The sequence below is a fragment of the Crinia signifera genome, chromosome 9, assembly GCF_055691185.1.
Source record: "Crinia signifera chromosome 9, ASM5569118v1, whole genome shotgun sequence".
Classification (NCBI taxonomy): Eukaryota; Metazoa; Chordata; class Amphibia; order Anura; family Myobatrachidae; genus Crinia; species Crinia signifera.
The window spans coordinates 32,107,287-32,125,315 of NC_139225.1; the positions used below are offsets into that span (position 1 = coordinate 32,107,287).

The window sequence follows — 18,029 nt, forward strand, 5'->3', positions numbered from 1 at the left end:
CTATCATTGTAGAATCTATCTGCCGTACACTTAAAGTGTCCAGAAGTAGACGCTTAAAAAAAAAAAAAAGTGCCGACCTTCTGCTAGTCGACCTAAGGACCCTGTCGACCTTCAGTCCCAGTCAACCTTCCAGTGTTAACTACATACATACGCTCCATTAGAATAACGCCACCTGCTGGTAACATTCTGACAAACACCCAGTATTTTCAGAGAGAAGATATTAAAGAACTTTGGCTTAACGCAGTATCCCAAACTCCCCCATCGCAATGCAGGTCTTAAAGATATTAATCCTTGAGCACAGGTGACTTAATTAGTAACATAGTCAATTTGATTTTACTATAAGGACTCAAGCACGTATATCCCCAAAACATGGATTGTAACGGTAGGGTTTGGGAAACACTGGCTTAATACCACAGATATTGCTTTTAAAAGTCAACTAAAGCTGGGCACACACATGACCGACAAGGTCAGCTGGCACACCCGGCTGTGACGTGAGCCCCCCAAAGCAAATGCACATGTTGCCAGATGTACCGATAAAACAACCAGCTGACATCATAGGTCTGTAAGCAATGTCGTTCACGGACATATCGGTTGTACACAGATGCCGACGGGCTTGCAATATTGCCAACATTGTATATGCCCAGCTTAGCGAACCAGGCCGGCTAACACATTTCAGGATATCAGTGGCTGCTGAATGTTTGACTATGGCAGGAATTCTCAACCGCATCAGATCAGAGATGGCAAAGCCTGCACTATAAATATATGATCCCGGAGGACAAGCTAGGATAACATGCGATACATTATATGTATTAAATTACAGTTGAATGAAACGGACGCGAATCGGACTGTCGGGAACTTCCTGACAGTCTGATTCGGGAATTAATTCCCCCCCTTGTGAGTCATCTCTGGGAAAAAGAACAGCCCACTGGCACATGTAAAGTCTCTTTGATTAAAAATAATAATTATTACTGTGCAGAGGCTTCTGCCCTTGTATGCATACAGACGCTGGATGCCAAGAGATTGGCAGAGGCACATGGACCATCACCAAACTACAGATCAGTGGAAAGCAAGGAAGACGTGGGGTGAAGATACAGTTATGTGGGGTGAACCGTTACCATGATCAGAATGAATTATATACCCGTGTCTATCCACAAGAAAATATTTCCAGACACACTAACCACCTCCCTTTTCATTTTATGAGCCATTCTCTCCGCTTATGTGACCGGGAAAGTCCGTCTCCGCATCGATATACTGTACAAGACCTGAGTGGCACCTATATCAACCGTCATTGCCATACAACGTGTCTCGATATGGACATACATTTTTGGAACCAAAAGATGTTCTTATCAAAAACAGGAGAGAAGGACACAGGAACAGGAATTCAAATTAAAAAGGAAAATTATCCCAATGTTTTTTTTTTTTTTCATAAATTAGGGCAAAGGACCTTTGGGGTTAAAAAACAAAACCATGTGCCCCAAACAGGATTAAAATAAGGAACATGTCCCACGTTAATATTTCACTCTGCTATACTCAAAGGACAATTCATGATTTGGTGGCTCCGGCACAAAGGCTTTGGGGAAATGTTCAGAGTCCGGTGCCGCCATCCTTGTCACACTTGTAAAACCGGCTTGTATCCAGTATCCAAGATAAAGCCGCACCACTGTGTTCTGCTTCCTCTTAGGCTGTGGCTATACTCAGATCACTTCTTTTTCCTCCGCACCACAGTCCAGTTCTGTTCCACCTCCTCAGGATCTCTGCTCTGCCCGCCAGCCTCTGCCCCGCTGGAGGCAGTAGATGCGGTTGGTGTGGAAGCAGTGTGTGTGCTTGTCTCACAGTCCATTGCCTGTGGGAAACATAAGAAGCTTAGGGCTTATCTGACCTAGAGATGGCCGGGTTCAGATTTACTTGGATCTCAAAAATGCCATCTTATTGGCTTTTGGCTCCCACATGGCATGGTAGAGCCAATAAGAGTGCAGGCTTTATAGAGTCACCAATGTGAAAGGGGGGGGGGCACATGCTAATATTTTGGGACATAAATGGAAAAGGCAGTTTAGTTTCTACACAATTCTGATTTAAGGCCCATCCTGGCCTCCCCCAACTCTGCCTGCACAAGCTGCCTCCACCCCCACAGCTCAAGATGGTTTTCCCAAAGGTGCAAAATCTTTTATACACCGTACAGTACATGGCGCAAACAGGTGCATGGGGAGGGATTGTGGCAGAGGAAGCCGGCTTGGGTAAAATGGGGTCGTTAATGAAAACTGTGATCGTATCGCAGTGGTGTTAGGCAGATGGGGTGGTACGCAGGCAAATGGTGATACGCAAGTGGTGGTGATACAGGCAGGATGGCAGTACGCATGCATGGGGGCGTTAGGGAGGCACGGTGGCGAAAAATGCCCACAATTTCCCCTGAAAATGTCTGATCCACGTGTTTTTCACCAGTACCGTTTTTTGGGGCCTAGGTGAAGAATAGGTACTTTCATTTAATCAAATTGAGGCAAAAAAGTGCAGATTTTCAACCTAGGCGAAAAATTTACACCATAGGAAACCCCCCCCCCCCCTGTCTGCATTTCCCCTGATGTGAATGTTTACATCATTTCCCAACGCTATATAAATGTTCATAACGATGAAACATGGATGTTAAATAATAGCACATGTCCATGTTTATTTCAGAGGGGTATCTGAGCACATATAATAAGTTTGTGACTACAATCTGGTGATGCCAGGAATTTGGGGGGGTATGGTCGACCCCATTTAGGTCTACATGCATTGGGTCAACCACTGAAGCTCATGTTATTTTACCTTATACAGTGGCTATAAGAGCTCTTTGTTCCATGATAGACCCTTACCTCCTCCTCCTCCTCCTCCTCTTCATCATCATCATCGCTGTCCTCATCGGCTTTCACTTGCTGCACGTTGGCTTTCACATTGTACTTCTTCTGGGAAAGTTGTGCAATCTTCTCCTTCACCCGTGCCGTGTCTCCCTGCCGACACTGGGAGTAGAACGTGCAGAGCTGCTGGGAAATCTGCATGGGGGGGGGGTTGGGAATATGTCAGGCTGGTTATGGGTGGTCATGGCAGCATTACTAGATGTTGGGGTTACAGAGACGTGCGCCAGTTTGATTTGACACCACTGTTGCTATGCCTTGCTCCTGCCAGCCTGTAGCTACATACAGTCTCATGGTACAGGACACGCTTAACGCTAGCTGCTGCCTCACGTCACTGAGGTCTGGAGTTCAATTCCCAACTAAAGCCCTATAGATGTGGAGTCTGTATGGGTGTTGTCTCTGGTTTCCTCCACCACTCCGCAAACTGACAGGTAGATTCCTAGTATAAATCCATGTGTGTGCTTGCATAGGCGAATCTAGAATTATGGTAATGAGTGGTCCCAGATCTAGACACAAGAGTAGGGGGACCTTTGCGCGGCGCAGTCGCGCGGCAAAAAGTGGGCGCGGCCTCATGGGAAGGAGGCGTGGCATCACAAAAAGGGGTGTGGTATTAAACTTTAGACCATACACAGTAATGCCCATTACACATTTTAGCAAACTCCGTAATACCCATTACACATAAGGCCACACACCGTAATGCCAATTACACATTGTGCCACACATCATGATGCCCATTACATACTATATAACAAACCATAATGCCCATTACATATTTGCCACATAAGTGCTGCTTACCTACGGGTTCTTGCTTGATGGCACCATAGTACCCATTACACATGATGCCGCACACCATAGTACCCATTACACATGATGCCGCGCACCATAGTACCCATTACACATGATGCCGCGCACCATAGTACCCATTACACATGATGCCGCGCACCATAGTACCCATTACACATGATGCCGCGCACCATAGTACCCATTACACATGATGCCGCGCACCATAGTACCCATTAAACATGATGCCGCACACCATAGTACCCATTACACATGATGCCGCACACCATAGTACCCATTACTCATGATGCCGCGCACCATAGTACCCATTACACATGATGCTGCACACCGTAATGCCCCTTACACATTAAGCCACACATTATGCGTAATGCCCCCACATACCACCACTTGTAGCGTCCCTTAAGCAATTCCCCCAAAAGTGCCACTTACTGTAAATTTTTATATGAGCCTTCGCTGCTGCAGGTAGAGATGGAGAGCGGTGCAGCTGCTTCTATGGGGAGAGGAGCAGAGCGCAGAGCACGCTACCACTCCCCTCCTGGTGTCCCCTCTAGCCGAGTGGACATTTGAAATATTGTGCGCGCTGTTGTTGTGCGTGACGTCGGGGGAGCACGCCGGGCGCCGGTACCACATGATTAAAGGGGGGGGGGGGGGGCGGGCTGAGGTGAAAGCGGGGAGAAGAATTGGAGCGGAAGCTGCAGGGGAGACAGTCATTGACAGCTGGGCAGAGAGCAGGGGGCTGCCCGGCTGTATTCAGAGCACTGCAGGTCACGGCTGTTTGAGATAATACCCCTTTCACAACAGAAAATGCAGGGATTTACCCGGGAATATGGTCCCAGGATCATGCAGGGACATTCCCAGGCTGACCCCTTATACACCAGCCTAGTCCCTGCATTTTCTGGTGTGAGGGGGAGAGACAACCACTCCCCTCTCCCTACCCCCCTTTAACCAACCAGCTATATCTTCGGAACCAACTTACTCATTTACATGAGACCAGTATCATATTGAAGAACTTTTGAGTTGGCTTCTAATGATTTTGGTCCCGTGAAACTGAGCTGTTTGGTTCTAGAGAAATCTGCCCTCAAAGAACATAAACAGTCATGAAATTACATTTAAGAAATGAAAAAAAAAAAACGGTTTAACCTCAATTTCCCTGGAACCAATTAATCCATATGGATCTAGCCTGGTATCAGATTGAAGGCTCAGCGATTTGGGTTCGACTGAGATCAACCTCGAGCTTCAGTGATACCGAAGGGGGAACTGGCAGCTGTTGAACTGGATTGCCCAAACCCTCCCCGAACTTGGAAGCCAAGCAGTGGAGGGCCGGGACAGTACCTAGGTGGGAGACCCCTGGGGAAGACCAGATGTGGCAATATAAGCACAAGGGAGGTGATCCGCTACTTCAAGTCCATTTCTGTACATATGACTGCCAGAGTGAGTTTTTCATTAGAGACAATTTACGTCAGAGGCTTTTTGCATGGTAAACCATCTTTGGTATACCTATTGTGCAATACCAGCACAAGATTGTATAGATTCTTAAAGGGAACTGAATCATTTGTCTGCCTATGATCACTGGTAAATTGTACCTTTGATAACACAGTGCATAAATGATAAATTAATGTGTGATACAATAATTACTATTCGTTGACAATTATAGTTTAAGGATCACACTACATTTTAAACCAATTTAAAATTACTTTTTCCACCACAATGTGCCATCTATTTTAACTAAAAGTCTCTAATACAAGTTATGTTTTAAAACAATCATTGAATCCATTTAAATTTAAAAAGGAGTGCGCCCAAAAAAGCGTTTTTTCTTTCTTTGTCAGTCTTTTCCTGACAAAAAAACCCCAGTGTATAAGCATTGATCCTAAACGCTGGGCGCACCGCCAACCTCACAACTACCAGAAATTTTCTCCCAAAGTAGTTTTTATTAGTTGGTTTCAAAAAATGTATAAATAATTTTCTAGTCTGTGCGGATCTACACCCCTTTGTCTACACGCTGTAAGTAACCCTGCGCCCCCGGAATGGACAATGTAAGGGGGAGGGTGGTGGGTTCCTGCCTCCTGCTCTGTGAGAGCACTGCTTATGTATCATTAAATTGGAGTAAATGATAAAAGAATTATGTGAAGTTCATTTCACCAGTCTTCATGCATAAGTTTACAGGGATTTAAAATGAACACATCTGTAACCAGGTGAAATTGGTCCAAATAGCACGTGTGACATCCGATCCGATGCGCCAGAGATCATATGAGCTGCGTGTAAGATCTCCGGGTTGGACCAGCATGCGATCCTGGGCGGATAGAGAGTGGACTGGATGCGACTGCTCCAAGGGGAGAAGTCGCATAGTGTATTGGTACCTTATGGATTTCTGCTTCTCCCCCTTCCGTTATGGCGCTTTCCCTGTCCTTATGGAGATCATCACAGGAGCAGACAAGTCACTGCATGCTACCCTCACCCCCAAAATTGGGACAGACTAACAGGAGAAGGCTGACTGCAACAAGGGCAGTTACCCTTGTGAAATGTTCTATACAGACAAAGGACAGAATCCAGTTGCCCGCAGGTATTTGCTTCACCGAAAGCTATCCAATCTGCCCTGATCAGCTGGATCAAACCATGATTTATCAGGGATTGTGTTTCATTTGCCTCAGGCAAGTAAAACCTAATCCCCAAAAGCATACCCGTTTCCATGCGAAAACAGCGCTGTGGACAGTAAAAAAAACCACACAGGTTTCACTAAGCCTGTGCGTCTTCAGGACAACTCTGACAGCCCTGAAAAATGATCAGAGGAACATCAGGGAAAAAAAAAAAAAAAAAATCAGTTTTTCACTCCTGATGTTTCTTCGCACCTTACTGTATACCCCCCAAAGTGTACTGAGAAGGCTCCTGGACTGGATCGCATAATTTCCTGTTCTAAATCCGAATAAACGGTGCTTCATTCGAGTATGTTAAGTAGAGCAGAGAGGTTTGCTACTATTTAAAAAGCAAAGGGTGCAGAGAGGATTGGATTCTCGGTTTGGTCCCAAACCGACCATTTTGGATGTCATGCAAGTACCTCCCTTGTGATTTAAGGCCCTATTTCAAACAGGAAATTTTACTGATGATAAAAATGACACAGGGGTAAATAAACGTAATGGGGTCCAAGTTTCTGGACAATTGAGATTTCCTCTGAGAATGTCGTATTTTTAAACTGGCAATACCTAACTGGCCTTGTAAAAGATTTCAGATTTAAAAGTAGGGCCAATTCTTGTACGGAATCCCAAACCTCCAGCAACTCGGACCTTATTACATTTACTGTACCCCACGGTATCTAGCTGTTCTTATCAATTTGAAAGAAATCTAATACCAAACCAAAACATGGGTCCGCACACATCTCTAATGTTAGGTCAACCATTAAATAATTAGAGCGGATTAGAAGTGAACCAGAAAATGTTCTCACCAACGGCAAACTCCCGTCCTCCACTACGGTATCAAACTCATCATTCATTATCCCCTGTAGTGTCTCCTCCACCTCGTACTGCTCCAACTCCGCTGTAAACGAGAAAAACTGTAAATGAAAACGGCAGAATACACAGCCCACACCAGGTGAAGGTAGGTCAATGGTAAATATGTATGAAATAAAGTATTTAGGACTTTTTTTACATTTACAAAAATATACAGTGAATGTAAAAAATTACCAGAGATCTGCAGATGCAGAAACGGTGTTGCACTGGCAAATAGGGTTACAATCTCAGTCACATTAATAATGTCAGTGTAGTGGTTATTCTCGCACCCTGCACCTTTCAAAACCCGAGCAGTTCCTCTTCCCAGCCTGTGGTATTGCTCTCTGCTGAGGTGATTCTAGCACAGTGTGGTCTGTACTTCAGCAATGATATGCAGACCGGACCTAGAAGCACCACAGCAGACAGCGACAACCCCAGGCAGTAAAGAGGAACTGCAAAGATTTTGAAAGATGCAGGGTGTTAGAATGAGCACTATCAGGGTTGTAGAATTGGGACATAATTGACACCTAGTTCAGAGGATAAATACAAGAAATGCAAATGTCCCAGCATAAATGGGATTACGATTCTGCACATTTTGTGCCGCCAAGAGCTCTCAATTTGCAATTATATATTTAAATGTTAAGGAGAGATTTTATTCTTTATTTATGCGGTGACACGAGGGGTCTGTAGCACCTTACTGTACAAGCAGAATGAACAAAACAATACGATAAATCGGACACACATATAAATAAATGATGTTCCTCTATGAAAATAAATAGATAAAGTTATACTTTTTTTTTTTTTTTTTTATTGTGACGCATACTAATGATATCACTGGAAAGCATCTTCAGGTGTCAATCTCTCCCAGCACATGTGACTATTTACTAAACAGCAGCTTCTGACCCCAAATTGTAAAACAGCAGCAATATTAAATGCCTAACACGCCCAGTTTTACTTTTCGGGTTCAAAGCCGCTGAGTATCAGCACTTGGCATCTGGCACCCATTGGTTAAATTCACTAAGCTTCAAAAGTGATAAAATGGAGAGTGATAAACAGCCAGCCAATCAGCTCCTACCTGCCATGTCACAGACTGTATTTTGAAAAATGTCAGACAGGAGCTGATTGGTTGGTTGTCTATGATTCTCCATGTTAGCACTTTTGAAGCTTAGTGCATCTGGCCCATGGAATGACCCTCAAGGGCAACCATATGAATGGCAACCGCAGAAACAGTAACTTTTCCAATTAAGTAGGGATAGCCATTCGCATGCAATCACCGCAATGCGGATAATTTATTACTTTCATGAATTATAAAGACGCTTACAATTGGTATGGAAATATTGATCCACAGCTCCAACCATCCATCCTGCCTTCTCCTGGCCATAAAGACCCCCGAATCCGTTCTCCACGGCTATCTGCGAACATAGAAAACATACTGATCAGTGGTTAGATTTTGCAGTTCTACGGAAAGTAGTTTAGTAACTTTGCGCATCCAGTATAAATATGCTGTCAAACGTGTTCCTGCATACCTAGAATATATTTATCATTAACAATGTCAATATCCTTCATATCTTTAATGATATTTCGCCCAGTGTGTACCCAGCTTAAGGCAAAACAATCAGACTGTTTTCAGATCGCTTCCCTCGGACGTGAATTCAGGCAGCGTACCGATGTTGTGCATAGAACCATTTCTGCGCATGTCTGTATGCAGGGAGCGAGCGAACTCGGTGAGAAGTCCAGTCGCTGAGTGCTTGCTCCTGGCCTTCCGAGCAGGGGGTGGAGATTGGCGTTGCGGCCTGACCAGGATCATTACCATACGCGCACTCCCTGCATTTCATGGGCGTTACCATGAAAACGCAGGGCGTGCATATGGAAAAGCAGACGTGACGTGCATGCGGGGGGGGGGGGGGGCGGACAGCTGACTTAACTGGATGTCAGCTTCCTGCCCATATGTACAAGTGGTCCTGATCACTAGTGCATGGGTGAGTGATTTCCACATCATTCGATGGTCGGCGACCATCGAATGATGGGGGGGGTTCCCACAAGTTTGTGAATGGAAGTTCATATAAAACATCCGTTCACATGCCGAGCGGCCGAATTCAGCGCGCAAATTGGCGGCGCGGACGATCCATTCGCTAGGCGGGGTTTGGTACATTCGCTTCGGCCCGTGCACGCTTCCGAGCGAGGCGATCTGAATAAGGGCCAATGTCCGTTGTAAAAAGGCTGTCACAGGCAATAAATGGCAGCTGAATACATCAGGTTTGTCCGCTGCTGAACCTTATACTTATATATCAGATACTGTAGGTGGCTGGATCCCAAGAAGCATTGGGGGTGTTCGAAACTACCACCGCTCTGCATCTGATGTATTATTAAAGATGCTTAACAGCACGAAAACTGCATGTTATGGATGAGTAGAGGTGATCTATACAGCGTAATTCCATCTTTAAATATTTATAAATTCAATAACAGTCAGTAGTGATTGTCTCTCTGCATCGGGTTTTCAAAGCACAGATTTAGTGGGTGAAGAGAATGTACAATTTATTCAACCAATTATAAAACATTAGTCACAATGGGGCCACACACGCGGCGACTTCAGGGCGTTTTCTCAGCGATCTGACTAGACTGCTGAGAAAATGCTCCTACATTGCTCCGTGTGTAGGGGCCACAGCGATAGTGATGCACGTCACTATTGCCTGGCGATTAATGTCCAGGATGCTGGTTAAATCTACTTCATCGCCAGCAGAGACCACTGGCCCTGACAGATCGCTCAGCACACAGTGCGGACACATTGCTGTGTGCTGAGCGATCTAGCATTGCTCAGCCGCATCTCCCCGTGTGTAGGCCCCACTAGTCTTTGCCCCTCCTGCATTTCCTCTGTTTGCAGTCAGTCATGTCCAATACACACACTACACCAGGCATGTCCAAAGTTGGCCCTCCAGATGTTTTGAAACTACACATCCCAGCATGCTTTGCAATAGTTTTAGCATTCTCTAATAGCAAAACTGTGGCAAAGCATGCTGGGATATGTAGTTTCACAACATCTGGAGGGCCAACGTTGCACATGCCTGCACTACACAATGTAGTTTCACAACATCTGGAGGGCCAACGTTGGACATGCCTGCACTACACAATGGGGGTTATTCTGGTTCATTCGCTTGGATGCAAATTCCCATACTTAGGAGTGAACCAGATTCCGCCTTGCGAATGGTGGTACGACGCCTGACCATTCGCAATGCGCGTACATGCGCACTAGCTGCGAATGGATGTTTTACATAACTATCCATTCGCAGGCGACTGGGACCCTCCCACATCTTTCCACCAGACCATAGAAAGATGCGGAAGGTGCACGCATATGGAAGGTCGCTCTGAGCATCCTTACATATGAGTGTACAGTCGGGAGGAAGTGGGCGGGCAGCTGACATCAGGTGATGTCAGTTGCCCACCCCCCGCATGTCCGTCACAGCCGCATTAGCACGAGAACACCCAGCGCTCTCATGGGAACGCTCCCACATGCTGATTGGCCAGCCTTTTCTCTTGCCATTCTGCATCTATTTCCCTCCCTTAGTTCCAGGACTTTATAGGGATTCTGGATATATGGCGAGGTTTGGTTATAAACAGGTTTCTTGCTTTCAGGCTGCTGCTGTTTGCTAAACCAGCTTCTACTTTCCCCATTCTGCAGGAAACAGCTGACATCATTGATAACAAATGGTAGAGAGCCACAGCCACTGTGTGTATTGCAAATTCCGTAAAAGGTATGAGATGGTCTCCAGACAGTGACCTCAAAACAAAAAAATAAAAAAAATTCATGAGGACTTTCTTTTTTTGCCTTTTTTTCCACACAGTCATGGACGTTGTCTAAGACTGTACCGCGTCCCCTCGCATGGCTCGCTGAAAACTCTTGTTGACCTTCCCATTGTCAAACTAATGCTTGTGTCGACAGTCAGACCCCGTCGACCTTACCCATGTCAACCTATTTCACGTGTTGACCTATGGACTGTCTACTTTCAGTGGTCAACCCAACGCATGTCAACCTAATGACCATATGCCCTCTAACACTATAGTGGTTCTAAACCTCGGTCCTTAGAATCCCCAACCGTGCACGTTTCCAGGTCTCCACACACAATCACAGGTGACATAATTAGCTCCACCTGTGGATCTTTTAAAATGTGTCAGTAACCAATGAGTGCACCTGCCGGGTGACCTGGAAAATGAGCACTGTTTAGGGGTCCTGAGGACCGAGGTTGAGAACCACTGGTATAGTGGGACTATAACAGGGGCGGGCAATAAGCGGCCCTCCACCCCTGGACTATAATGATACCAAAATACAAGACTAACAAACAAAAAAATGTATATAAACAAATGGTTTCATGGAAAAAAAAAAATCAAAGTTTGTAGGTAATGGGAGCAATTCAGTTGCTGGTGAATACTTCTGCCTGATTCAGTTTGATATCCACAGGTGAAGACTAAGATGCATTAGTATTGCTGGTGTTTACACATCACGGCAACAGCAATTCGCACCCTTCAACTGGAATTGTTCCCGTAGTGTCAGTGGGGAGATTTCAATCAGATGCAGAACAGCACAGAAGAAGTCATTCTGGTAGGCTCGCTAAGCTGCGGTATTTCGCTGCTTATCGAGCCTTCTAACGCCGCCTGCCGGTTGTGCGAATGCCCATCCCGTCGTCTTGCGAAAATATCCGCCAGAGTGTTTTAAACAACCATTCACAGGGTAGTGCGTTGGGACAAAATCATTCCATGGTCGACGACCATCAGTCTGGGCTGACTTAGACTTGTGGTGTCCAGGTCCCAGAACTGGGCAGGCAGCTGACATCCTGTGACGTCAGCAACCCACCCCCGGAAGGCAGGTGCCCGCAGCATTTTTGTGCGCATGTGAACGCCCCCCCTGCCCGCCTACATACTATGCAATTCTCCAAAGGCGCCTGCACAAAATCCCTGCACATGCGCATAAGCAAATATGTGCAGTGCTTCAACATCAGTCCCCAGGGCAAGCACGCTGGGGACCGAAGAGACTAGAATGAGAGCCATTGTGACAAGCAATACCCGAAAACACCCATTTATTTAGTTTCTTATAGAGCGCAGCAGATTCCGTTGCGCATGTATGTAGGAGGGTCCACAGCAGGAATCTCTGATCCCTGCTGCGAGCCATCCTGCACTGCCGCCAGCAGCATCCCCCATAGTTTATTATGGGGATGCGAGCTGCAGCTGTCTGTTACCTACCTGGCTGGCTGCTGTATACAAAAGTGCACCTGGCCAATAAAGCGGATTCTGAGTCATCAGAGCAGAATTCCCTTTTCCTTATTACGGACACAAAACTGTGCTCTTTATTCCGGATTAATTGCATCTGTAAAAGGCTGCTTCATGAATGTGCAATATAAACTATACAATAAAAATTACACTTCAAATACATATTCGATAACTACTGCATTGTTTCTATTAAGCAAGAGGCTTAAAGAAGTATCCAACCAAATATAGCAGCTGTTTACATTTTAAAATGAAACTTTGTCCTCTTCCTGGGGAAACGAATCTGATAACACGGTGACAGCTCTGTGCACAAGCAGCAGCCAGTACAGTATTCCATGCATGTACTCTACCAACATGGAAATATGGAACCGATTCAGACCTGATCGCTCAGGTCTGAATTTGGCCACTTTCCAGATGGTCTGAATTTGGAACATGTGCAAACCCCGGGAGCGAACGGCTTTGGCGAGTGTGAGAGGTTCGCTCCAGGAGGGACGGGCAGGGGGGAACTCCCAGGGTTTTATGGGTGTTCCCATAAAAACATAGGCGTTCCCCTGCAGATGGGGGCATGGTGATGCCTGCAGGTTTCGGGTAGCTGACGTCACATGACATCAGCACCCGCCCCCTTTTTGGCTACCTCCGTACCGGATAAAGGTAAGTATAGGCTTACCATTCAATGCTGAGCGAACATATGCAGCCTAGCAAACAAGCCTGAATCCGGCCCTGTGTTTCAGGGGTACCTTGGTGGCACATAGTAGGTGCTCCATCCATTGTTTTCAATGTCCTCAAATCAACCTGCACTGTTACATTGTGGCTCCATTCAATGCACATTAAACACACGGAAATGAATAAGGTCATCTCCAAAGACCTTCTGGATCCAAATAGAAGGTACCTAGGATGAAGCGTCAGCACGTTTCTGCTTATACTGCTATAAGAATGTCCATGATGATAACAGCATCATAGCTACGCATTCCCCTAGCCAAATCCCTTTCCGCATGACATTTTGCTCAGCATTCGGTATAAACAGCTCCCTCTACAGGCAGCTCTGCCGAGAGGAATGAGCAGGACACACATCCTAAATGCCAGTTATAATCCCCAAAAATCAGGACAGTTTGGAGGTGTGATACTTAAACTGGGTACACATCTATACAATCCCTGTTTTCTTGTGAGCGTTCGATCGACCATACACCGACCGACCGTCCACAAACAACAGCCGATACACGCATACACACCTGTACAATTTTACTTGCGACGTCCGATCTACTCCCGTCCAAACAGTCGCAAGAAAAAGATTGTACACTCTCTCTCGATTTTGCCAGTATAACCGCAAGAATGGCCAGCATATCGATCGAACGTGCGTACACATTGCACTTTTGTTCCGATATGGGCCCGTCCGGTCGGATGAATATTAAACAGCACTGAACCTTCGACCAACCGAGAATGGACGGACAAGACCGTTTTTGGACGTTTATCGATCGCACAGAAGGAATCGGGACAGCGTACACACCTATACAATTGAACGGCCAATCGACCCAGAATGGAAGAACAACTTGTGCTAGAAGCAACACAGCAGAGAGCGACACCCCAGGAAGGAAGGTTTTGAAAGATGCAATGGCCCCTACACCTGTCAAGTATTTGTCAGCACCCTATTATTCCTCCACAGATATCTTGTCATGTCTCATCAGCCTCCACCCCAAACATTTCACTACTTCCCTGCAACGTCCCATCGCCTCACTTTGCTGGTCTACTTCCCTGCTCTCTCTTACCTTGAAGAGGAATTAATCATACACGCCGTGTTGCATCTCAGTGCCAGAGACTGGGAGCATAGTGACCAATGATGGCTAACCTTGACACTCCAGCTGTTGAACTACACATCCCAGCATGCTCTGCATCAGATTTAGCATGGACAATATAGCAAAACTGAAGCAGAGCATGCTGGGATGTGTAGTTTAAAAACATCTGGAGTGTCAAGGTTAGCCATTAAGGCAGGCATGTCTAAACTATGGCCCTCCAGCTGTTGTGAAACTACAAGTCCCATCATGCCTTGCCACAGTTTAGCTATTCGGGAATGCTAAAACTATGGCAAGGCATGCTGTGATGTGTAGTTTCACAACAGCTGGAGGGCCATAGTTTGGACATGCCTGCATTAGGGTGATTCACATGCAATTTGTCACTTTGCATTAGTAGCGATGAATTGTGCCTTTTAGTATGTCCCTGTGTATTTAACATCAAGGTACTCTTTACCTAGAACGGCGCCCATCGTATGCACTAAAAAACGGGTGCTATGCGATGGCCGCGATTTCCCATAGGGATCAATGTTAAAAGTGAGATTGGACGCGATTTTAGTGTTCAATGCCTGCGATTTTTCCATAGGAAACAATGTTAAATGGGCCACAGAGCCCAAATAGTCACCCTAAAGTCTGAAATGGCCCCCACTATTGTTAACGCCACCCCACGATCAACGTCAACCCGAAGCGTGGCGAGCGCAGCGAGCACGCGAGGGGCGGCGGTACGCGTCCTCCGACCTTTTCATACCCCCACTATCCACGTCGGCGTGGAGTTGAGAATATAATAGTGTGGCGAGCGCAGCGAGCCACCGAGCCCGAAGCGTGGCGAGCGCAGTGAGCCCCGCAAGGGGACGCGGATACCTTCATAGGTAAACGCGTCCCTTCGCGGGCTTCACAGGTATCCGCGTGCGCTCGCCACGCTTCGGGCTCGCCACACTATTCTGTTCTCAACTCCACGCCGACGTGGATAGTGGGGGTATGAAAAGGTCGGAGGACGCCTACCGCCGCCGCTCGCCACGCTTTGGGTTCACATTGATCGTGGGGTGGCGTTAAAAATTGTGGGGGCCATTTAAGACTTCAGGGGGACTTTTAGGGCTCTGTGGCCCATTTAACATTGTTTCCTATGTAAAAATCGCGGGCATTGAGGCATTTAACACTAAAATCGCGTCCAATCTCACTTTTAACATTGATCCCTATGGGAAAATCGCGGGCATCGCGTCGCACCCGTTTTTTATGTGCATGCGATGGCCGCGATTTTTTTTACCCCCGACGCCTGCGATGCCAATCGCGGGCGCCGTTCTAGGTAAAGAGTACCAACATCAACACTGCCAACTTGGAAGTGCAAGATGTATGGGATTTGTCTTCAGTCACCAGAAGCTGGTCACCCACCCACCCCCAGACTGGACACTACAAGCTCCTGAGTGACAAAGTTTGATGACTAGAGCCTGTCCAGCATTCCAGGGTCCAGTCCGATTTTCACCCATTCCCCAATTGACGTCTGTAAGCAATAGATGTATTGCTAGGGACACAGGAAGTTTATTTGCCAACATTGCCCAAATTTACATCTGCCTAATCCTGCAAGTGACACAATGACAGCAAGTACAAGAGGAGGGAGTGCAGGGCAGATATGCACCAGGGCAAAATTAATAGCACTGACTGGAACGATGCAATACCAAGTTAACGATAATCATGTAGTTTAAAGTGTACATATGCAGTATATAATATATATATATATATATATATATATATATATATATATATATATATATATATATATATATATATATATACCCCAACAATGCTAACAATATATTATGTTGGAATAAGTTAGAACTCTAAACTGCATGATTACCTAAATGAGCAGTCCCACAGTTAATGGTCACCTGCAGCACCGGCCAGCTTCCCAGCACCGCCTGGACCGCCTCATAAAACAGACCACGTGAATCCGAGCTGTGCGCCGCCATCTTTCTTCACCAGTCCGCAGCCACAACAGCGCAGCCTGAGCCCACGTGACCGTGACCAGCTGAGGAGGTTGATCGCCGAGCTCCACTCACTGATCAGACTATATAATCGAATGCCTATTCGAGCTGAGCCTTCTTCACAGCGAGCGAGGTAGATTTGCCAAGTTGGCTGCATGTTTCCATGGAGATAGGTTCACAAATAAATCCAGTTTCACACTGCATGGTAACAAAATTGGCTGTGAGGTGCATTCTTTACCAATAAGGCCAACTCTACTTAATTCTGCATCAGTTTCCATTACAAAACAGCTAATATTTTATTATTATTATTATTATTATTAATTTTATTATTAATATTATTAATAATAATAATAAAAAAATAGCAGAATTTTGTATGTAAATAAGGTACTTGTGTAGTTTCACGGCGCCACTTGTGTAGTCAGCGTAGTGTCCCTGTCAGCATCAGCATCGTGTTCCCGTAGTCAGTGTCCCTGTCAGCATCAGTGTCGTGTTCCCGCAGCCAGCGTAGTCAGCTTGTGTCTGCGACAGTGTGTACTTTCGTGGCTAACCGGAGCATATGCAGTTAGCGTAGTCAGTCAGCGTTGTGTCACCGCTTATTACATTGTGAATATGTTCCTGAAACACCCGCACTATCCACATCAGCCCGAAGCATGGCGCGCACACACGGTACACGTCCTCCCGACCTGTTCATACCCCCAATATCCACATCGGCGTGGAGTTGATTTTATAAAGTGTGGCCAGCGCAGCGAGCCACCGAGCCCCAAGCGTGGCGACATGTATTCCACGTCCGCTCGGCACGCTTCAGGCTCGTTTTCCACATCCCCTTGCGGGGCTCGCTGTGCTCGTCACGCTTCAGGCTGACATGGATAGTGGGGTTTGAAATGGAGGCATTTGCCAGTATGTAACATGGAGCACTGGCAAATGTGTCCTTTACTTTGCATGAGACGCACTTGTGCCGCACTCCCCCTTTGTGCACAAGACACACATGCGACAGAACCCCTAACCCTGACCGTCACCCTGAACTGGACACGGGCAGGGTTGCCGTACCCTGCCGCACAAATTACTGAGACGCACTTGTGTATGAGACGCTAGTGCGTCCCAGGAAAATGGGGACACTACGCTGACTACACAGGGCTGCCGCGGGGACACTACGCAGACTACGCTGGGCTGCCGTTGGCCTACCCTAATAGCATAGCGTGGCGCCCGGAAACTACACAAGTACTGTCAATTCTATAATGGGGTGTAGGGCGCACCTTACTCTCTGAGTCAAAGAGAGGCCGCACCTCACAACCGCACTCATTGAATATAATTGTGGCCGCTAAAAGAATCAGTGGGAACATGACCTGTGTCCATATGTGCATGCATAAAAGAGAAATCCCATTGGTAGAATTATCACTGCCCATGTGCCGGCGTGAGGGGCGGAGATTGCGCACAGGCCCCCAATCATATCTGATTCAACACATGTGCTCTGAGCTGTGCATATACAGGCCCCCAATCATATCTGATTCAACACATGTGCTCTGAGCTGTGCATATAAAGGCCCCCAATCATATCTGATTCAACACATGTGCTCTGAGCTGTGCATATCCCTGGATTACAGCAATGATATCCCTTGAGTATTAAACTACCTTTCTCTGGTGCAGTTGTCAGAACCATTAGCCTCCAACTGTTTTGTGATTGGTTAAATCAGCTCTCTGTCTGATGATTCATCTATAGACAATATCATATAGATGCTTACAGAACTGTACGGGAAGGATCAAGAAATGTCCATCCGCCACTTTCTGGTTGGAGCATGAGGCTCTGAACATGCCACCGGCAACATTATTGCAGTGATTCCGTGTAGCC

General features: G+C 46.4%; 1 protein-coding gene across 2 annotated transcripts; it reads right to left on the reverse strand.

The window, feature by feature from the left end:
• Positions 1–1,426: 1,426 nt before the first annotated feature.
• On the reverse strand, positions 1,427–16,254 carry TSR2 (TSR2 ribosome maturation factor). 2 transcript variants are annotated; one of them, XM_083158709.1, is made up of 5 exons: positions 16,089–16,254; positions 8,487–8,577; positions 7,123–7,214; positions 2,847–3,023; positions 1,427–1,843 (listed from the first exon to the last, which is right to left on the reverse strand). In XM_083158709.1, exons 1-5 carry the CDS (start codon positions 16,167–16,169, stop codon positions 1,700–1,702), a joined length of 585 nt encoding a protein of 194 aa, XP_083014835.1. In that variant the 5' UTR covers positions 16,170–16,254; the 3' UTR covers positions 1,427–1,699. The 2 variants fall into 2 exon arrangements, with proteins under 2 accessions (XP_083014835.1, XP_083014836.1); XM_083158710.1 differs by having other exon boundaries at positions 1,428–1,842; positions 2,855–3,023.
• Positions 16,255–18,029: the final 1,775 nt, after the last annotated feature.

Coding starts and splice junctions, on each gene's coding strand:
- TSR2 (XM_083158709.1), bottom strand. CDS start 16,169: ATGGCGGCGCACAGCTCGGATTCACGTGGTCTGTTTTATGAGGCGGTC. Junction 8,578..16,088: donor GAAGCTGGCCGGTGCTGCAG/GTGACCATTAAC, acceptor CTATGTTCGCAG/ATAGCCGTGGAGAACGGATT. Junction 1,844..2,846: donor AGGAGGAGGAGGAGGAGGAG/GTAAGGGTCTAT, acceptor TGTTTCCCACAG/GCAATGGACTGTGAGACAAG.